This window comes from Macaca fascicularis, chromosome 13 (assembly GCF_037993035.2).
Source record: "Macaca fascicularis isolate 582-1 chromosome 13, T2T-MFA8v1.1".
In the NCBI taxonomy this organism is placed as follows: Eukaryota; Metazoa; Chordata; class Mammalia; order Primates; family Cercopithecidae; genus Macaca; species Macaca fascicularis.
Genome location: NC_088387.1, coordinates 94,778,023 through 94,793,528, shown reverse-complemented (window position 1 = coordinate 94,793,528; position 15,506 = coordinate 94,778,023). Strand labels below are relative to the sequence as shown.

The 15,506-nt window shown below is 48.6% G+C and overlaps 1 protein-coding gene across 2 annotated transcripts; it reads left to right on the top strand.

Annotated features, from left to right (window-relative positions):
- Positions 1-1,553: 1,553 nt before the first annotated feature.
- Positions 1,554-15,488, top strand: NRBP1 (nuclear receptor binding protein 1). 2 transcript variants are annotated; one of them, XM_005576273.4, is made up of 19 exons: positions 1,554-1,654; positions 6,774-7,003; positions 7,193-7,315; positions 7,510-7,611; positions 7,995-8,084; positions 8,252-8,292; positions 8,663-8,757; positions 9,250-9,273; positions 10,282-10,365; positions 10,575-10,633; positions 10,789-10,887; positions 13,017-13,149; positions 13,635-13,740; positions 13,886-13,936; positions 14,040-14,175; positions 14,362-14,415; positions 14,502-14,565; positions 14,797-14,852; positions 14,938-15,488. In XM_005576273.4, exons 2-19 carry the CDS (start codon positions 6,794-6,796, stop codon positions 15,040-15,042), a joined length of 1,632 nt encoding a protein of 543 aa, XP_005576330.1. In that variant the 5' UTR covers positions 1,554-1,654; positions 6,774-6,793; the 3' UTR covers positions 15,043-15,488. The 2 variants fall into 2 exon arrangements, with proteins under 2 accessions (XP_005576330.1, XP_005576331.1); XM_005576274.4 differs by lacking the exon at positions 9,250-9,273.
- The last annotated feature ends 18 nt before the right edge of the window (positions 15,489-15,506 follow it).

Genomic DNA, 15,506 nt, shown 5'->3' with positions numbered 1-15,506 from the left:
AAATTGTATCCTAAATTTGTTGGGTGAATGCATTTTTTAAAATACAAGAGAAGGCCCATAAGTTACATCAGATTTTAAAAACGGTGTTTGAGCCCCCCTCTTCCAAAGATAAAAGAATCAAGGAAAGAAGGGCAATATATATATACACACACACATATATATACACACACACACATATATACATATACACACATATATACATATATACGTACATATATATATATATATATATATATTTTTTTTTTTTTTTTTTTTTTTTTTTTTGAGACGGATTCTCACACTCTGTTGCCCAGGCTGGAGCGTAGTGGTGCAATCTTGGCTTACCGCAACCTCTTGCCTCCTGGACTCAAGTGATCTTCCCACTTCAGCCTCCCAAGTAGCTTGAGAGAACAGACATGTGCTACCTCGCCCGGCTAATTTTTGTATTTTTAGTAGAGACGGAGTTTCACTACGTTGACCAAGCTGGTCTCGAACTCCTGACCTCAAGTGATCTGCCCACCTAGGCCTCCCAAAGTGCTGGGCGTGAGCCACCGCGCCCGACCGAAAGATTGGTTTTAAAAATGAATATTTTGAGGTGATGAGAAAACGAGAGGGTTTCTGCCAGATGTCCTTTCTCCCAGTGAAACAGGATTAGAGATTCCCTTTAAGGACAGTAAAATTTGGTGATTGTGACATTCCCAAGTTCTGTTGATTGATTCATCGTCTTCCCTCCATCATACACGTCGAAGGGCAGAGTGAACTTCCATCCTGAAGGCTCCGCGCTTAGTTTTCACAGATCAATAGCTCGTCCAGAATTTATCATCTTTTCTTTCCACTAACTCGAAACCAATCTAAATTCTTTCCAAACATCTTCTCAACGTAGTCTCCTTTGAGGAAGTTTACTGTTTCGGCTTCTAGACTTGGCTCTTACCAACTTAACTTTCGGTCAATAGCTTAATAACTCTGATTCAGGTTTTTGCATTTGTCAACTACCATTGAATGACAATTTTAATGAGTTCGTTCTTATGAGGATCAAATGAAATAACATCTGTGAAAACCTCTCACAAAGTTTAAGCAAATAGTGCTATGCAATCACAAAGAGTTAACTACTAATTTCAGTGTTAGGTAATTTTTAAAAGCTTTCCAGAGAACTGGCGTCCTGCACAACAGTCTCGTTCCAAAATAATGCAGGCGGGGACTGGGGTGGGAGAGCTCCTCTCGGACCGAGGCTACGTCTTTCGCTCCTTTTGTCTTTTCGGGGCATTAGAACTGTCATGGCGCCTTCAAGAAGAGGGAGGAGGCCTTCCCTGCGTCCAGCGGAACCATCTGGGGCACCTGGACCGGGCGGTGGGGTGGACAGAGAGACAAGCCCCAGCTGGGACCGAAAACGCCAACCCCTCTGAGAGGTCTCGGCCGGACCGGCGCAAGGGGAGGAGAGCGGGTGGAAGCCTACCCCAGCGAGCTCCCGGCGGCCGGGCCCCGCCCATCGAGAACGTCGCCCAATGGAAACCTGCCGGCGGTGCGGCACCGCCCATCTGTTGGTCGGGACGCCGCGAGGGCGGGGCCCGCAGTTCGGTTGCGCTGCGGAGCGCAGCTGTGAGGGAGTCGCTGTGATCCGGGGCCCCGGAACCCGAGCTGGAGCTGAAGCGCAGGCTGCGGGGCGCGGAGTCGGGAGGTGAGCGCCCAGGGAAAAGAGGGCCCCGGGAGGAGGCGGTTCGCGAGAGGACGGAAGGATCGGCCTCCGAGGCCCGGGACGGTGGGACCCGCCAGGCGGGTGCTGAAGGCGGCCCTGCTCACTCAGTAGCCCAGGCCCGATCGGGCCCTGCCTGCTGGAGCCGAGGGGCCGCTTCGGCCCCGCAGTCCCTGCCTGTCCCTCCCCGGCCTCTCTGGCTTGGCGGCGGCGCCCCGGAATTCTGCGGGCGCGGGTCGGGAGGCCCTGGCGTTCGCTTGGAACTCCGGCTGCGAGAGGCGGGGCCCGGCGGGCGGGGGCGGGGGCGGGGGCGGCGGTCGCGGCCCGGCGGCCTGCGGAAGCGCGGCGGCCTGGCCAGGCCTGCTCGCGGGGCGGTGCGCCGACTGCGCGGGGGCGTGGCCTGCGCCCCTGACTGCGCTGCCGGGCCGGCCTTTGATGAGGTGGCCGCCGCTGGCTCCTTGGGCCCCAGCCTGGTGCCTGCGCGGGCCGTCGCTGCCTTCCAGGCGCAGGGCGTGCGACCTGTTGGAGTGTGAAATTCTAGGGGCCAGGTTCTTCTCCCGAGCGGTTTTATTTCCCACTGGACAGTGCTGCGGGTCTCAGAGGCCCTCTTGTCCGCTCAGGGTGAGGACAGCTGAGAGGCCCGGGCCCGCGAGCTCTTGCAGAGGAGCTGACACGCAGAGGGGCTGCTGTCCAATAAACGAAAGTCTCGGGGAAAAACTTTGCAAGGCGATCTGCATTACTCCAAAGTGAACACTGCATGTCTCAGGGTGGCTGGAGGCGGCAAGGAGAATCCCCTTATGGGCGCATATGAGCTTTTCCGTGTGTGATCTCTTTTAAACCTCTCAGCGGCTCCGAGGCAAAACTCCCAGTGTCGCAGAGGTTTCTTCATCAATAAGAGGAGTGCTGGAGGATCTCGGGCACTGCCCTCATTTTGCCTGCGAAGGAAAAATTAGGAAGGGACAAAAAGTCACAAAAATTAGGAAGGTGGTGGGGTGGGGGGTAAGCAAATTCCAAGGGCATATCTCTGATGAAGGTTTGGTGTCTCCTGTGGTGCCCTACTGTGGATTAGTTGTTTGTGTCCTGGGTCCAGAAGTTTCTTTGGAGTCCATTGGCTACAGCTTTCCTGTATTAGAATTCTACTGTTATTTCCTATTGTAATCTGGCTGGGTATTTTACTTAGTTCAGATTCTAGATGCATTCAGTGAATGTAGCTGCTCAAGGAAGTAACTGATGGTGTCTTACCATTTTCTTAGCTACTTTTTGGATGAAGGAACATGATCTCTAACAGAAGTTTTCTGGTAGATTACTAAAACAGGCAGATAGTAGCTTTCCTGGCTGGCTGAGTTAAATCCCTCTCCAGCGATCCTCCCACTTCAGCCTCCTAAGTAGCTGGGATTACAGGCATGAGCCAGCGCGCCTGGCAAATCTCTCTAGAATAAGCCAGGATCTAGAAAATAACATACGGAAAGAATATCTTGCCAGATTTCCTCTGTACTGCCTATTGCTCTTTGGTATTCACTAGACTGTCTTCTAATAAAAATCTCCTGAGTTGAGTTAAACGTAGTGTAGATTGGGGGCAGAGATGGGCACAAATGGGCATCAGAGAGTTCTAAAAATACATGTGGACTTTTTAAAAGATTGGTGTGTTGACTGGAGACTTCTGAACTTAGAGGAGCACATTTACTTTCCAGGGTATCACCTTCTTTGTCTTGTCTTGTCTTTTTTTTTTTTGAGTCATAGTCTCACTCTCTCACCCAGGCTGTGGTGCAGTGGCACCACTTAGGCTCGGTGCAACCTCCGCCTCCTGAGTTCAAGTGATTCTCGTGTTCAGCCTCTTGAATAAGCTGGGATTACAGACATGTGCCAACACACCCTGCTAATTTTTGTATATTTTTGTTGCAGGCTGGTCTTGAACTCTTGAGTTCAAGCAGTCCGCCTCCACCATCTCCCAAAGTGCTGGGATTACAGGCATGGGCCAGCTTGCCCGGCCCAGGGTATCTCTTTCATACTGTAGAGCACTCTCTTGAGCCAAGCACACACAGGTTCCAAGTCCTTCACAGTCTTTGTTCTTAGAGATACAGAATAACATTAAGTGGTTGTCTTGCGACTTTTTGTACAAGTTAATGGCATTTAGCTCTTGAGAATTCTTTTTCTTCAAGTACCCATGACCCTGAAAAAAATGTTATGCTGTATAATACTTTTTTCTATAAAAGTTGTACATTGAGTTATTTGTATTTGTTTTTGTTTTTGTTTTTGTTTTTGTTTTGAGATGGAGTCTTGCTCTGTCGCCCGGGCTGGAGTGCAATGGCCAGATTTCAGCTTACTGCAACCTCTGCCTCCCGGGCTTACGCCATTCTCCTGCCTCAGCCTCTTAAGTGACTGGGACTACAGGCGCCCGCCACCGCGCCCGGCTAATTTTTTGTATTTTTTAGTAGAGACAGGGTTTCACCGTGTTAGCTAGGATGGTCTTCGTCTCCTGACCTCGTGATCCGCCCGTCTCGGCCTCCCAAAGTGCTGGGATTACAGGCTTGAACCACCGCGCCCGGCTGAGTTATTTGTATTTGTAAGAAATAACCTAGGCCAGTGCGGTGGCTCATGCCTGTAATCCCAGCACTTCGGGAGGCTGAGGCAGGCGGATGATGAGGTCAGGAGATCGAGACCATCCTGGCTAACACGGTGAAACACCATCTCTACTAAAAATACAAAAAATTAGCCCGATGTGGTGGCACATGCCTATAGTCCCAGCTACTCGGGAGGCTGAGGCAGGAGAATCGCTTGAACCTGGGAGGCGGAGGTTGCAGTGAGCCAAGATCACACCACTGCACTCCAGCCTGGGCAACAGAGTGAGATTCCATCCCCTCCGCCAAAAAAGAAATAACCTATATCAGATCTAGTGCCCCAGAGAATGGAAACTTCAGAGCCTTTGACCAATGTGAATGAAATGAAAGCTGGAAGCTTAAAGTCTTAGCTCTGACTTGAATTTGTGGCTGCTTGAATGTGGGTATTTATTTTGTTTGTTATTGTATCTCAAGGACTTAGCCCAATGGTTGGCCCACAATAAGTGCTTAAAAAAAATCTGTCAAATGAGTGAATGAAAAAAAAAATGTTGTTAACCAATACTCATTTGTCACAGTCACATCACAGGAAAGGTGAGGTCATCAGGGATGAAGTCACTAACAACTGCCAGTTACCTGCCCCAAGGGTAGCCTCACCATGGACTGGCGGGCTTGTTCTGTGTAGAGAAGGGATGGATAGTGAATGCCAAAGTTAGTTCTAGCTGGATAAATTAGCCAAGGGTTTCAGCTGGATAAGTTGGCTGAGGGTGCTACAGGTCCAGCCTTAAGGCTGTCTCAGTGCAACATTTTGGAGTCTGGAGTCATCTGTTCTGAATAGCACCCATACAGCTTTTTTGTTTTTAATTCTTGAGATGGAGTCTCACTCTGTTGCCCAAGCTGGAGTGCAGTGGCACAATCTCAGCTCACTGAAACCTCTGCCTCCCTGGTTTAAGTGATTCTCCTGCTTCAGCCTCCTGAGTAGCTGGGACTACAGGTACGTGCCACCACACCCGGCTAATTTTTTTATTTTTAGTAGATACAGGGTTTTGCCATGTTGGTTAGGCTGGTCCTGAACTCTTGACCTCAGGTAATCCACCTACCTCAGTCTCCCAAAGTGTTGGGATTACAGGCGTGAGCCACCGTGCCTGGCCACACATAGCTTAATTCTTGAGCACAGTACAAATAGGGTGTACTTGTGGATTCAAAGGGAAGCATGTTGGATGAATATTTGCCAAGAAGGAATGGAGCACCTGATTTTGCTGTTGATTTGAACCTGACTCTAAGTGAGGTTGGACTGCCGTAAATCTTGTATTTGTCATTCCTAGGTGGGTCATCTTCAACTATGATAGCTCACCTTCTCTAGACTTGAGTTAGGAGAATAGTTAATGTTGCAGTATTTAGGACTGATTCTGATTTTGGATTTAAAGGAAACAACGGTGGTGTGTGTTTCCTATTTTTAATTTTTAAAAATTTTGTGTAGAGACTGGGGTCTTGTTATGTTGTCCAGGCTGGTCTCAAGTGCCTGGCCTGTTTTCTTTTGAATTTGCAGATGAAGTTATTAGGATTATTAAATCTTTTTATTTATTTATTTTTTTGAGACAGGGTCTCCCTCTGTTGCCCAGCCAATGGCATGATCATAGCTCACTGCAGCCTCAAACTCCTGGGCAATCAAGTGATTCTCCCTTCAGCCTCCCGGGTAGCTGGGACTATAGCTGTGTACCGCCTCACCCTGCTAATTTTAAAATTTTTTTTGTAAAGATGGGCTCTCACTTTGTTGCCCAGGCTGGATCTCAAACTCCTGGCCTCAAGTGAACCTCTTGCCTCGGCTTCTCAAATTCCTAGGATTACAGGGGTGAGCCACTGTGCTCAACTGGATTACTAAATTTTTCTTTTTTTTTTTTTTTTTTGAGATGGGGTGCTTGCTCTGTCACCCAGACTGGAGTGCAGTGGCACGATCTCGGCTCACTGCAACCTCTACCTCCCTGGTTCAAAAAATTCTCGGCCGGGCGCGGTGGCTCACGCCTGTAATCCCAGCACTTTGGGAGGCCGTGGCGGGCGGATCACGAGGTCAGGAGATCGAGACCATCCTGGCTAACACAGTGAAACCCCGTCTCTACTAAAAATACAAAAAATTAGCCGGGCGTGTGGTGGGCGCCTGTAGTCCCAGCTGCTTGGAAGGCTGAGGTGGGAGAATGGTGTGAACCTAGGAGGTGGAGCTTGCAGTAAGCAGAGATTGCGCCACTACACTCCAGCCTGGGCAACAGAGTGAGACTCCGTCTCAAAAAAAAAAAAAGAAAAAATTCTCCTGCCTCAGTCTCCTGAGTAGCTGGGACTACAGGCACATGCCACCACACCCAGCTAATTTTGTATTTTTAGTAGAAATGGGGTTTCACCATGTTGAACTCCTGACCTCAGGTGATCTGCCCACCTCGGCCTCCCAAAGGGATTACGGGCGTGAGCCACCGTGTCCAGCCTGGGTTACTAAATCTTTACAGATGTATCCTGACTCTCTCTGCCTTCTCCCTCTGTACTTGCCCCAACCATTGCAGGCCTGAGTGTTCCTTCCAGCATGTCGGAGGGGGAGTCCCAGACAGTACTCAGCAGTGGCTCAGATCCAAAGGTAGAATCCTCATCTTCAGCTCCTGGCCTGACATCAGTGTCACCTCCTGTGACCTCCACAACCTCAGCTGCTTCCCCAGAGGAAGAAGAAGAAAGTGAAGATGAGTCTGAGATTTTGGAAGAGTCGCCGTGTGGGCGCTGGCAGAAGAGGCGAGAAGAGGTAAGGTGATGGTACAGTCACTCTTGGGGGAGTGAGTTCTGGAAAGGTGAGAACTGGAAGACCGAAGTCTTAAAAGAGGCCGACCAAACTTCAATAGGTTGGGGGCTAGGAGGAGATGATCATATGGAGTGTTAAGATGGAGGATTTGCGAGATAACTTTAATTGTCTTTCATATGAATTTCTTCTCAGGTGAATCAACGGAATGTACCAGGTATTGACAGTGCATACCTGGCCATGGATACAGAGGAAGGTGTAGAGGTTGTGTGGAATGAGGTACAGTTCTCTGAGCGCAAGAACTACAAGCTGCAGGAGGTAGGTAATGCTGAAAAGGTGAAGCCTGGGGAATGTTGGAACACTGATGTTAGAGAGGAATTGGTATTGGGAAGCTGCCCATGAGGAGAGTATGTTGGGGTCAGTTCATTTCTGGGGAGGGACAGGGAATGGCTTCTCAGGATTATTACAGTGATTCATGAACTCTGTTATTCCACTGTCTCCCTTGCTCTCAGGAAAAGGTTCGTGCTGTGTTTGATAATCTGATTCAATTGGAGCATCTTAACATTGTTAAGTTTCACAAATATTGGGCTGACATTAAAGAGAACAAGGCCAGGGTAAGAATTTTTTCCCCATATTTCCTGAACTTACTGCAAAGAGACTAGCTACATTTATTATTGTTCGTTTTACACTCAGAGATTAAAACAAGGTAGTTTTGAAACAGAACTGGAATCAGCTGCAATGGCGATAAGAGTAGGGCTTCAGTTGTCACCTATGCCTTTTATATGGCTATAGATTGGGCAGAAAATGAGTGAACTTTTGCTTCCTTCTTCCCATAACTTTTATTGCTTAGTAGTTTCCATTGCCCTATTTAGTCTAAGTAAGTAAAGCTAAGAACAAAAGGAGAGAAATTTTAACAAACTTTCAAATTTAAAATCTGTTACAAGGGAAGGGATCATTTCTACTATAAGACCTTTTAGTAAATGCTTTGCCTCCCCAGGTCATTTTTATCACAGAATACATGTCATCTGGCAGTCTGAAGCAATTTCTGAAGAAGACCAAAAAGAACCACAAGACCATGAATGAAAAGGTATAGAAGGAGAGCAGACAAAGTTTTAGGCTCGGGGTGGGGCAGGGCGGGGGCCTTAAAAATTACTGTGTTAATAATGAAGCTGATCAGGAAGGGATGGAAGGAGCTAGTGGGAGAGAGTTAAGAGAGGGAATTACTGCTGACCCTTGGATCAAACTTTGTTCCAGGCATGGAAGCGCTGGTGCACACAAATCCTCTCTGCCCTAAGGTAAGTAGTACCTGGTTAGTTTCTTACCCATATTTCCTGATTTAGTTCCTCCAAACAGATTTCAGGGCACTACTCTTCTGTTCTATTCTGCCTCTCCCCACTTTCTTTGAATCATATACTGTCAAGATTAGGCCCCCTACGGGTCTTTTAAAGGGTGCATCCTAATGCCCTAACCACAACACTTACCTCCTACCTCTTTCTCCTAGTGCTTATCCAGCTATTTAAATCATCAGGCATAATGGAGATTCAGAGTGTGGGGATTATCTTTATGGTGACCAGCAGGAGACCTGGCCCTTGCTCCTCTTAACCCTTGGGTTCCCCTTGCCCTTAATTTCCCAGTGGCCCCTCTAACAGCCCAGTGCCCCCACAGCTACCTGCACTCCTGTGACCCCCCCATCATCCATGGGAACCTGACCTGTGACACCATCTTCATCCAGCACAACGGACTCATCAAGATTGGCTCTGGTGAGGGGAGGGAGAGGTTCTGGGCAGGGGAGCCTCGGGAATTTGGGAACCATGGGGGTAAGATGAATGGGGGATAACAGAGCAAAATTCTGAGGTGTGGGCCGGTGAGAAGAGAAAGGACCTTGCTAGGAGTAATTCATAGGAGAGGCCAGTTAATTAGTGGAGAGGGGATAGGATATATAATCTTACACCTTTTTGAAAGGAAATTAGGGTCAATACAGAGATACTGATAGGAGGTTGGGAAAGGGCAAGAGATACGGGTTTGAGGTTTGATTTGAGCCCTGGGGCCAGACCCTGCCAGAGGAGGTTCCAGGCTGTGCCTGCTGTGAGTGCTTTCATTTGCTGTGTATTTGTGTGCAGTGTACAACATTTCTGTGTGCTGTGTCTGTGTGGTATTTGTGTGTCCATTTGTCTGGGGCTTGGCTGCTCCATGGCTCACAACTTTTCTCTGTTTTCCTCCCTCCCGCTTACGGGCTGCTCTGTTCCCAACAGTCTTTCATAGGATTTTTGCTAATGGTGAGAGCTCCCTCTGCCCCACTTGGGGCTCTGTTTGTGCTCCCTCTGCTCCCTTGGCGGCTGCCCAGTGCATGCAGTCGTGGGAGCAAACCCTCTTCCCCTATCTTCCCTGCCTAATTATGCCTGCTTAGCTTCTGCCCTGCCAGCCCTCCGCCTGCTTGCCCCTCCATAACCTGCTTGTTTCCTGTGGATTCTGCCTGGCTGGCCACTTACCTCCTGGATTCATGTTCCCCCTCATCATCAGGCTAGTTTCCCAGATCATACTGTGCTCCCAGATTCTCTGTGACTTGTAGTCATTGTTGATGATCTGAGTGAGTCCAAATTGGGCCTGGTCCTGGTTCCTCATTCAGCCCTGTGGCAGGCAGTGTTGAGGAATAAGGGGGTAGAATAGGAGTCTAAAAAGTTTTGGTGGATTGAAAGTGGAACTGATTCAAGAGTATTAGCCCAATTCTGAGCTCTATTTGCGTTTCACTCAGCAAAGGTGGGTAAGAAGGAGGCTACCTCCTGAGTTGTATGTTAATACTTCTTATCCTTATTTATCCAAGTTCCTGAGGTCTCCAATTGTCCCAGATTAGGAAGGGCTGCCTGTGTTTTTATGTTATTTGCAGGGTGGATGAAAAAACTAAAACCAAATATTTTCATGTGAGTAGGGATTAGATGTACCTGGGATTTAGGGAAGGTGAACGGGGCACAAGTGAAAGTTTTTCCTTAAACTGCATTGCTTCTAGACCAGCCAGAAGTCCCTGTGTATCTGTTAATTTAGTCTGGTGCTTTTGTTGCTCCTGATTTAGGGACATTAGATAAGAAGCAGCAGGCCTAAGAAAGGGGAGGTAGGTGGCGTCCATGTGTGCTCTATAGTTCAGGACGGGAAAGGGGATATGTTTGTGCCTGTTGAGGGTCATCAGAAAGGAGACTTCAGGAGAGAATTTGGCTTTTGGGGCCTCTCTCTAGAGTGAGACTATTCTTCGTTGATGGTGGTCAGATTGTGTGTGTCTCCCCTACTCCCAGTGGCTCCTGACACTATCAACAATCATGTGAAGACTTGTCGAGAAGAGCAGAAGAATCTACACTTCTTTGCACCAGAGTATGGAGGTGAGCCTTCCTACTTTCTCTGCCCTGTCCTCATCCCCCTGCTTTTGCACCTTATAACTTGAGGTACAGAGGCAATATAACTGAAACTTCTAGGCCTTCTCTACCAGCATACAAAATATTTTTTTCTTTTCTTTTTTTTTCCTAAGGCATTCCTGCCAACCCTAGCCCCCAATCCTCTGATTAACCAAAGCCTTCTCGGTTTTCCCTAGAAGTCACTAATGTGACAACAGCAGTGGACATCTACTCCTTCGGCATGTGTGCACTGGAGGTGAGGAGACTGGAGAGGAGGGGGGCAAGGGGTCAAATGAGAAGATGGAAGGGGGAATGGAGGGAGGACAAGTAAGGCGCTGGCTTGGAAGGAGTGATTGTGTGAGCACTGACATTCTTAGGTGTCTCCTTTTTTTTTATTCCTCCTCACTGAAGATGGCAGTGCTGGAGATTCAGGGCAATGGGGAGTCCTCATATGTGCCACAGGAAGCCATCAGCAGTGCCATCCAGCTTCTAGAAGACCCATTACAGAGGGTAAGGATCTTCAGGATCACTCCCTCCTCAACTGACCTTCAAATGTCTTCTGGTTTTTCTTCCTTTGTATCCACTGGGCATATGCTCCTAAGATCTAGGGAACATAAAACAGAAAGGACACGCAAAATCTGTAAACATTTTCTTAGGAGGTGCCTACCATGTTTTTGCATACATACACATAGGTTAAGGGGTTAAGATGGATGATACTGAGGTTCAAAGTTGTGTGTTGGCTGGGCGCAGTGGCTCACACCTGTAATCCCAGCACTTTGAGAGGCGGAGGCGGGCGGATCACTTGAGGTCAGGAGTTTGAGACCAGCCTGGCCAACGTGGTGAAACCCTGTCTCTACTAAAAATACAAAAACTAGGTGGGCGTGGTGGTGTGTGCCTATAGTCCCACCTACTCGGGAGGCTGAGGCAAGAGAAACGCTTGAACCTGGGAGGTGGAGGTTGCAGTAAACCGAGATTGGGCTACTGCACTCCAGTCTGGGCAACAGAGTGAGACTGTCTCAAAAAAAAAAAAAGAAAGAAAGAAAATGTGTGTGAATTTAAATATGCCTACATGGAGGTAAATTAATTTGATGGTTACTTCAGGCAATTGCTGTATACTCTCAGACAGCCATTTTTATTTTATTTTATTTTATTTTTTTATTTTTATTTTTTTTGAGACGGAGTCTTGCTCTGTCGCCCAGGCTGGAGTGCAGTGGCGCAATCTCGGCTCACTGCAAGCTCCGCCTCCCGGGTTCACGCCATTCTCCTGCCTCAGCCTCCCGAGTAGCTGGGACTACAGGCGCCCGCCCCTGCGCCCGGCTAATTTTTTCTATTTTTAGTAGAGACGGGGTTTCACCATGGTCTCGATCTCCTGACCTTGTGATCCGCCCACCTCGGCCTCCCAAAGTGCTGGGATTACAGGCATGAGCCACCACGCCCGGCCCATTTTTATATTTTTAAGCACATCAGTCAATTTAAATTAAACCAGTTGTTTGGGATTTTATATTTATACAGTTTTAGTTAGGGATGGTGCCCTGAAATAATGAGCCAAGATTTAAAAGACATAAGGTTATGAATCAGTTGATAGACTATAGTAAGTAGAGCTTGGACAGGAAGGTCCAAACAAAAACAGTTTGTAACTCGTTAGATAAGTATAATAGGGAACAGGAGAGAAAAGAAGACTAGTGGGAAGTCAGGAGGATAGTGTGGAGTAAGTTTCTACTTCAACACTGAGGTGGAGTATTCAAGTGAAAGATTAGGTATGTGACCTTGTTAGCCTTCAAGGTTAAAAGCAGGAAAGCAGGTTAATTGTCATGGGACGTGCAGGAGGTAGAAAAGGAGGCGGTGGAGCACGGTGGCTCATACTTTTAATCCCAGCACTTTTGGAGGCTGAGGTGGGAGGATCACTCGAGCTCAGGAGTTCGAGACTAGCCTGGGCAACATAGCAAAAACCTATCTCTGTGAAAAAAATATAAAAATTAGCTGGGTGTGGTGGCACACGCGTGTGGTCCCAGCTACTCTGGAAGCTGAAGTGGGAGGATTGCTTGAGCCCAGGAGGTTGAAGCAGCAGTGAGCTGTGATTTTGCCACTATACTCCAGCCTGGGTGACACAGCAAGACCCTGTCTCAGGAAAAAGAGAGAGAGAGAGAAAAAAAAAAAGGCAGAATGGGTAGAGGAATCCTGGGAAATTGAGTGAATTCAATGATTGTGGGCAAAGGAAATTGTGATACTAGGCTTGTGAAATAAAAAAGATGGTGAATATTGATCACATTGGGTAAGTTTGGGAAGAGAGAAGCTAAATTTGGCAAGATTTAGAATAGAAGATAGGCAGTGCATTGGCTAATAAAGCAGAGGTAGAAACTAAGGAAAAAGAAAGTGTGAACATTAAAGAAAAAAGCAAGCTTGTGGTTGGAGAGCAGAAAAATAATTAAACCCAGAAAGGCAGTGGATGGTGTCTTTCATATAATATCTTATAGTTTTTGAAGCCCTTTCAGGTGCATTTGTCAATATATTGTTTTCTCAGCAAGTGCTGAGCCTCTGCTATGTACAAAGCCTTGTGCTAAGTAGAATGAGAGTTATAAAGATGAACACATTGAGGGGCTTGCCAGATGCCTGCTTCAGTTCCTTGTTTTCTTTTCTAGGAATTCATTCAAAAGTGCCTGCAGTCTGAACCTGCTCGCAGACCAACAGCCAGAGAACTTCTGTTCCACCCAGCATTGTTTGAAGTGCCCTCGCTCAAACTCCTTGCTGCCCACTGCATTGTGGGACACCAACGTGAGTCCTCTTGGCCCTATGGGGAATAGTCTTCCAATCTGGAACCCTGTAACTATCACTGGCATGCTTGCTTTCCTCTTCTATTTCCAAAGGGATTCTTTTTTTGTTGTTGTTTTTGAGACAGAGTCTCACTCTGTCTCCCAGGCTGGAGTGCAATGGCTTGATCTCAGCTCATTGCAACTTCCAGCTCCTGGGGTCAAGCGATTCTTGTGCCTCAGCCTCCCGAATAGCTGGGATTACAGGCATGTGCCACCATGCCTGGCTAATTTCTGTACTTTTAGTAGAGATGGAGTTTCGCCATGTTGGCCAGGCTGGTCTTGAACTCCTGGCGTCAAGTGATCTGTCCACCTCGGCTTCCCAAAGTGCTGGGATTACAGGCATGAGCCACTGCGCCAGGCCTCCAAAGGGATTCTTTACCCCTTTGCCTGCATGCCTTCTATGACATTTAATCTGACTATCCCTTCATAACATCCCACTCCATCCAGACATGATCCCAGAGAACGCTCTGGAGGAGATTACCAAAAACATGGATACCAGTGCTGTACTGGCTGAAATCCCTGCAGGACCAGGAAGAGAACCAGTTCAGACTTTGTGAGTAACTGAGAGGGTCTAAAAGGGGCAAATTGGTCACTACCACTCTTGAGGCTCTGTAAACTGCCCATTCTCTCTGGGAATGGTTGAATTTGCTATTTTGCTTGTTTCCTTCCTTCCATCTCCTTTCTCTTTTCTCCTCCAGGTACTCTCAGTCACCAGCTCTGGAATTAGATAAATTCCTTGAAGATGTCAGGTGAGAGCAGAGTGAGAAGGCAGGCTTTCTTGAGGAAGCAAGCAGGGTTGGGTATCCTAAGGCATTCACAGAGCCCATGTGACCTGTCTTCATCTTCCTCCAGGAATGGGATCTATCCTCTGACAGCCTTTGGGCTGCCTCGGCCCCAGCAGCCACAGCAGGAGGAGGTGACATCACCTGTTGTGCCTCCCTCTGTCAAGACTCCGACACCTGAACCAGCTGAGGTGGAGACTCGCAAGGTGGGGGCTGTGTGGGTGTGGATTGTCTCCATGGCTGTGGTGGAAGGGAGAGAGAACATCTCAAATAAGGCTCTATTCTTTAGAGAAAATGCTCCCTAGCAGCCATGCCCTATGGGCTGGAAAGACGTCTAGGTATTGGGTTTTTTATGGATAGGTCTCTAGAGTGACCCTCTCTTCCTTCCCTAGGTGGTGCTGATGCAGTGCAACATTGAGTCGGTGGAGGAGGGAGTCAAACACCATGTAAGGCTCAGGGCTAGGGTTGCGCAGGGCTGGTGGCCAGAGGGTAGGGAAGAAGAGTCTCATTTTCTGACTGTCCTATTCTCCAGCTGACGCTTCTGCTGAAGCTGGAGGACAAACTGAACCGGCACCTGAGCTGTGACCTGATGCCAAGTGAGTCTCTCCTTTCCCTCAGAGGATGGAGAGTCTATGAGCCTTATCTTTTAGGGACATATTCAGGGGTGGGAAAGGTGACAAGGCAGTAACACATTGACTCACATAGATGACTATCTTAGCCCCTAAAGCAGTGGGTGGATCTGACAGTTTAGCCCCGGTGGGGCTGTCTGAAGGGCCCCAGGTCCCTCAGTCCCATACTGTACTCACCCCCTCCTGTTTCTCTGTCAGATGAGAACATCCCCGAGTTGGCAGCTGAGCTGGTGCAGCTGGGCTTCATTAGTGAGGTGAGGTTTCTGCCTTCATCTGCCCTGGCTGCCCCCATGCCTTCTCTTCTCTCAGCCCCCATGTCACTGAGCTCTTCTTCCCCAGGCTGACCAAAGCAGGCTGACTTCTCTGCTAGAAGAGACCTTGAACAAGTTCAATTTTGCCAGGAACAGTACCCTCAACTCAGCCGCTGTCACCGTCTCCTCTTAGAGCTCACTCGAGCCAGGCCCTGATCTGCGCTGTGGCTGTCCCTGGACGTGCTGCAGCCCTCCTATCCCTTCCCCCCAGTCAGTATTACCCTGTGAAGCCCCTTCCTTCCTTTATTATTCAGGAGGGCTGGGGGGGCTCCCTGGTTCTGAGCATCATCCTCCCCCTCCCCTTTCTTCCTCCCCTCTGCACTTTGTTTACTTGTTTTGCACAGACGTGGGCCTGGGCCTTCTCAGCAGCCGCCTTCTAGTTGGGGGCTAGTCGCTGATCTGCCGGCTCCCGCCCAGCCTGTGTGGAAAGGAGGCCCACGGGCACTAGGGGAGCCGAATTCTACAATCCCGCTGGGGCGGCCGGGGCGGGAGAGAAAGGTGGTGCTGCAGTGGTGGCCCTGGGGGGCCATTCGATTCGCCTCAGTTGCTGCTGTAATAAAAGTCTACTTTTTGCTAAAAGCGTCGTGTGTTCGCGCC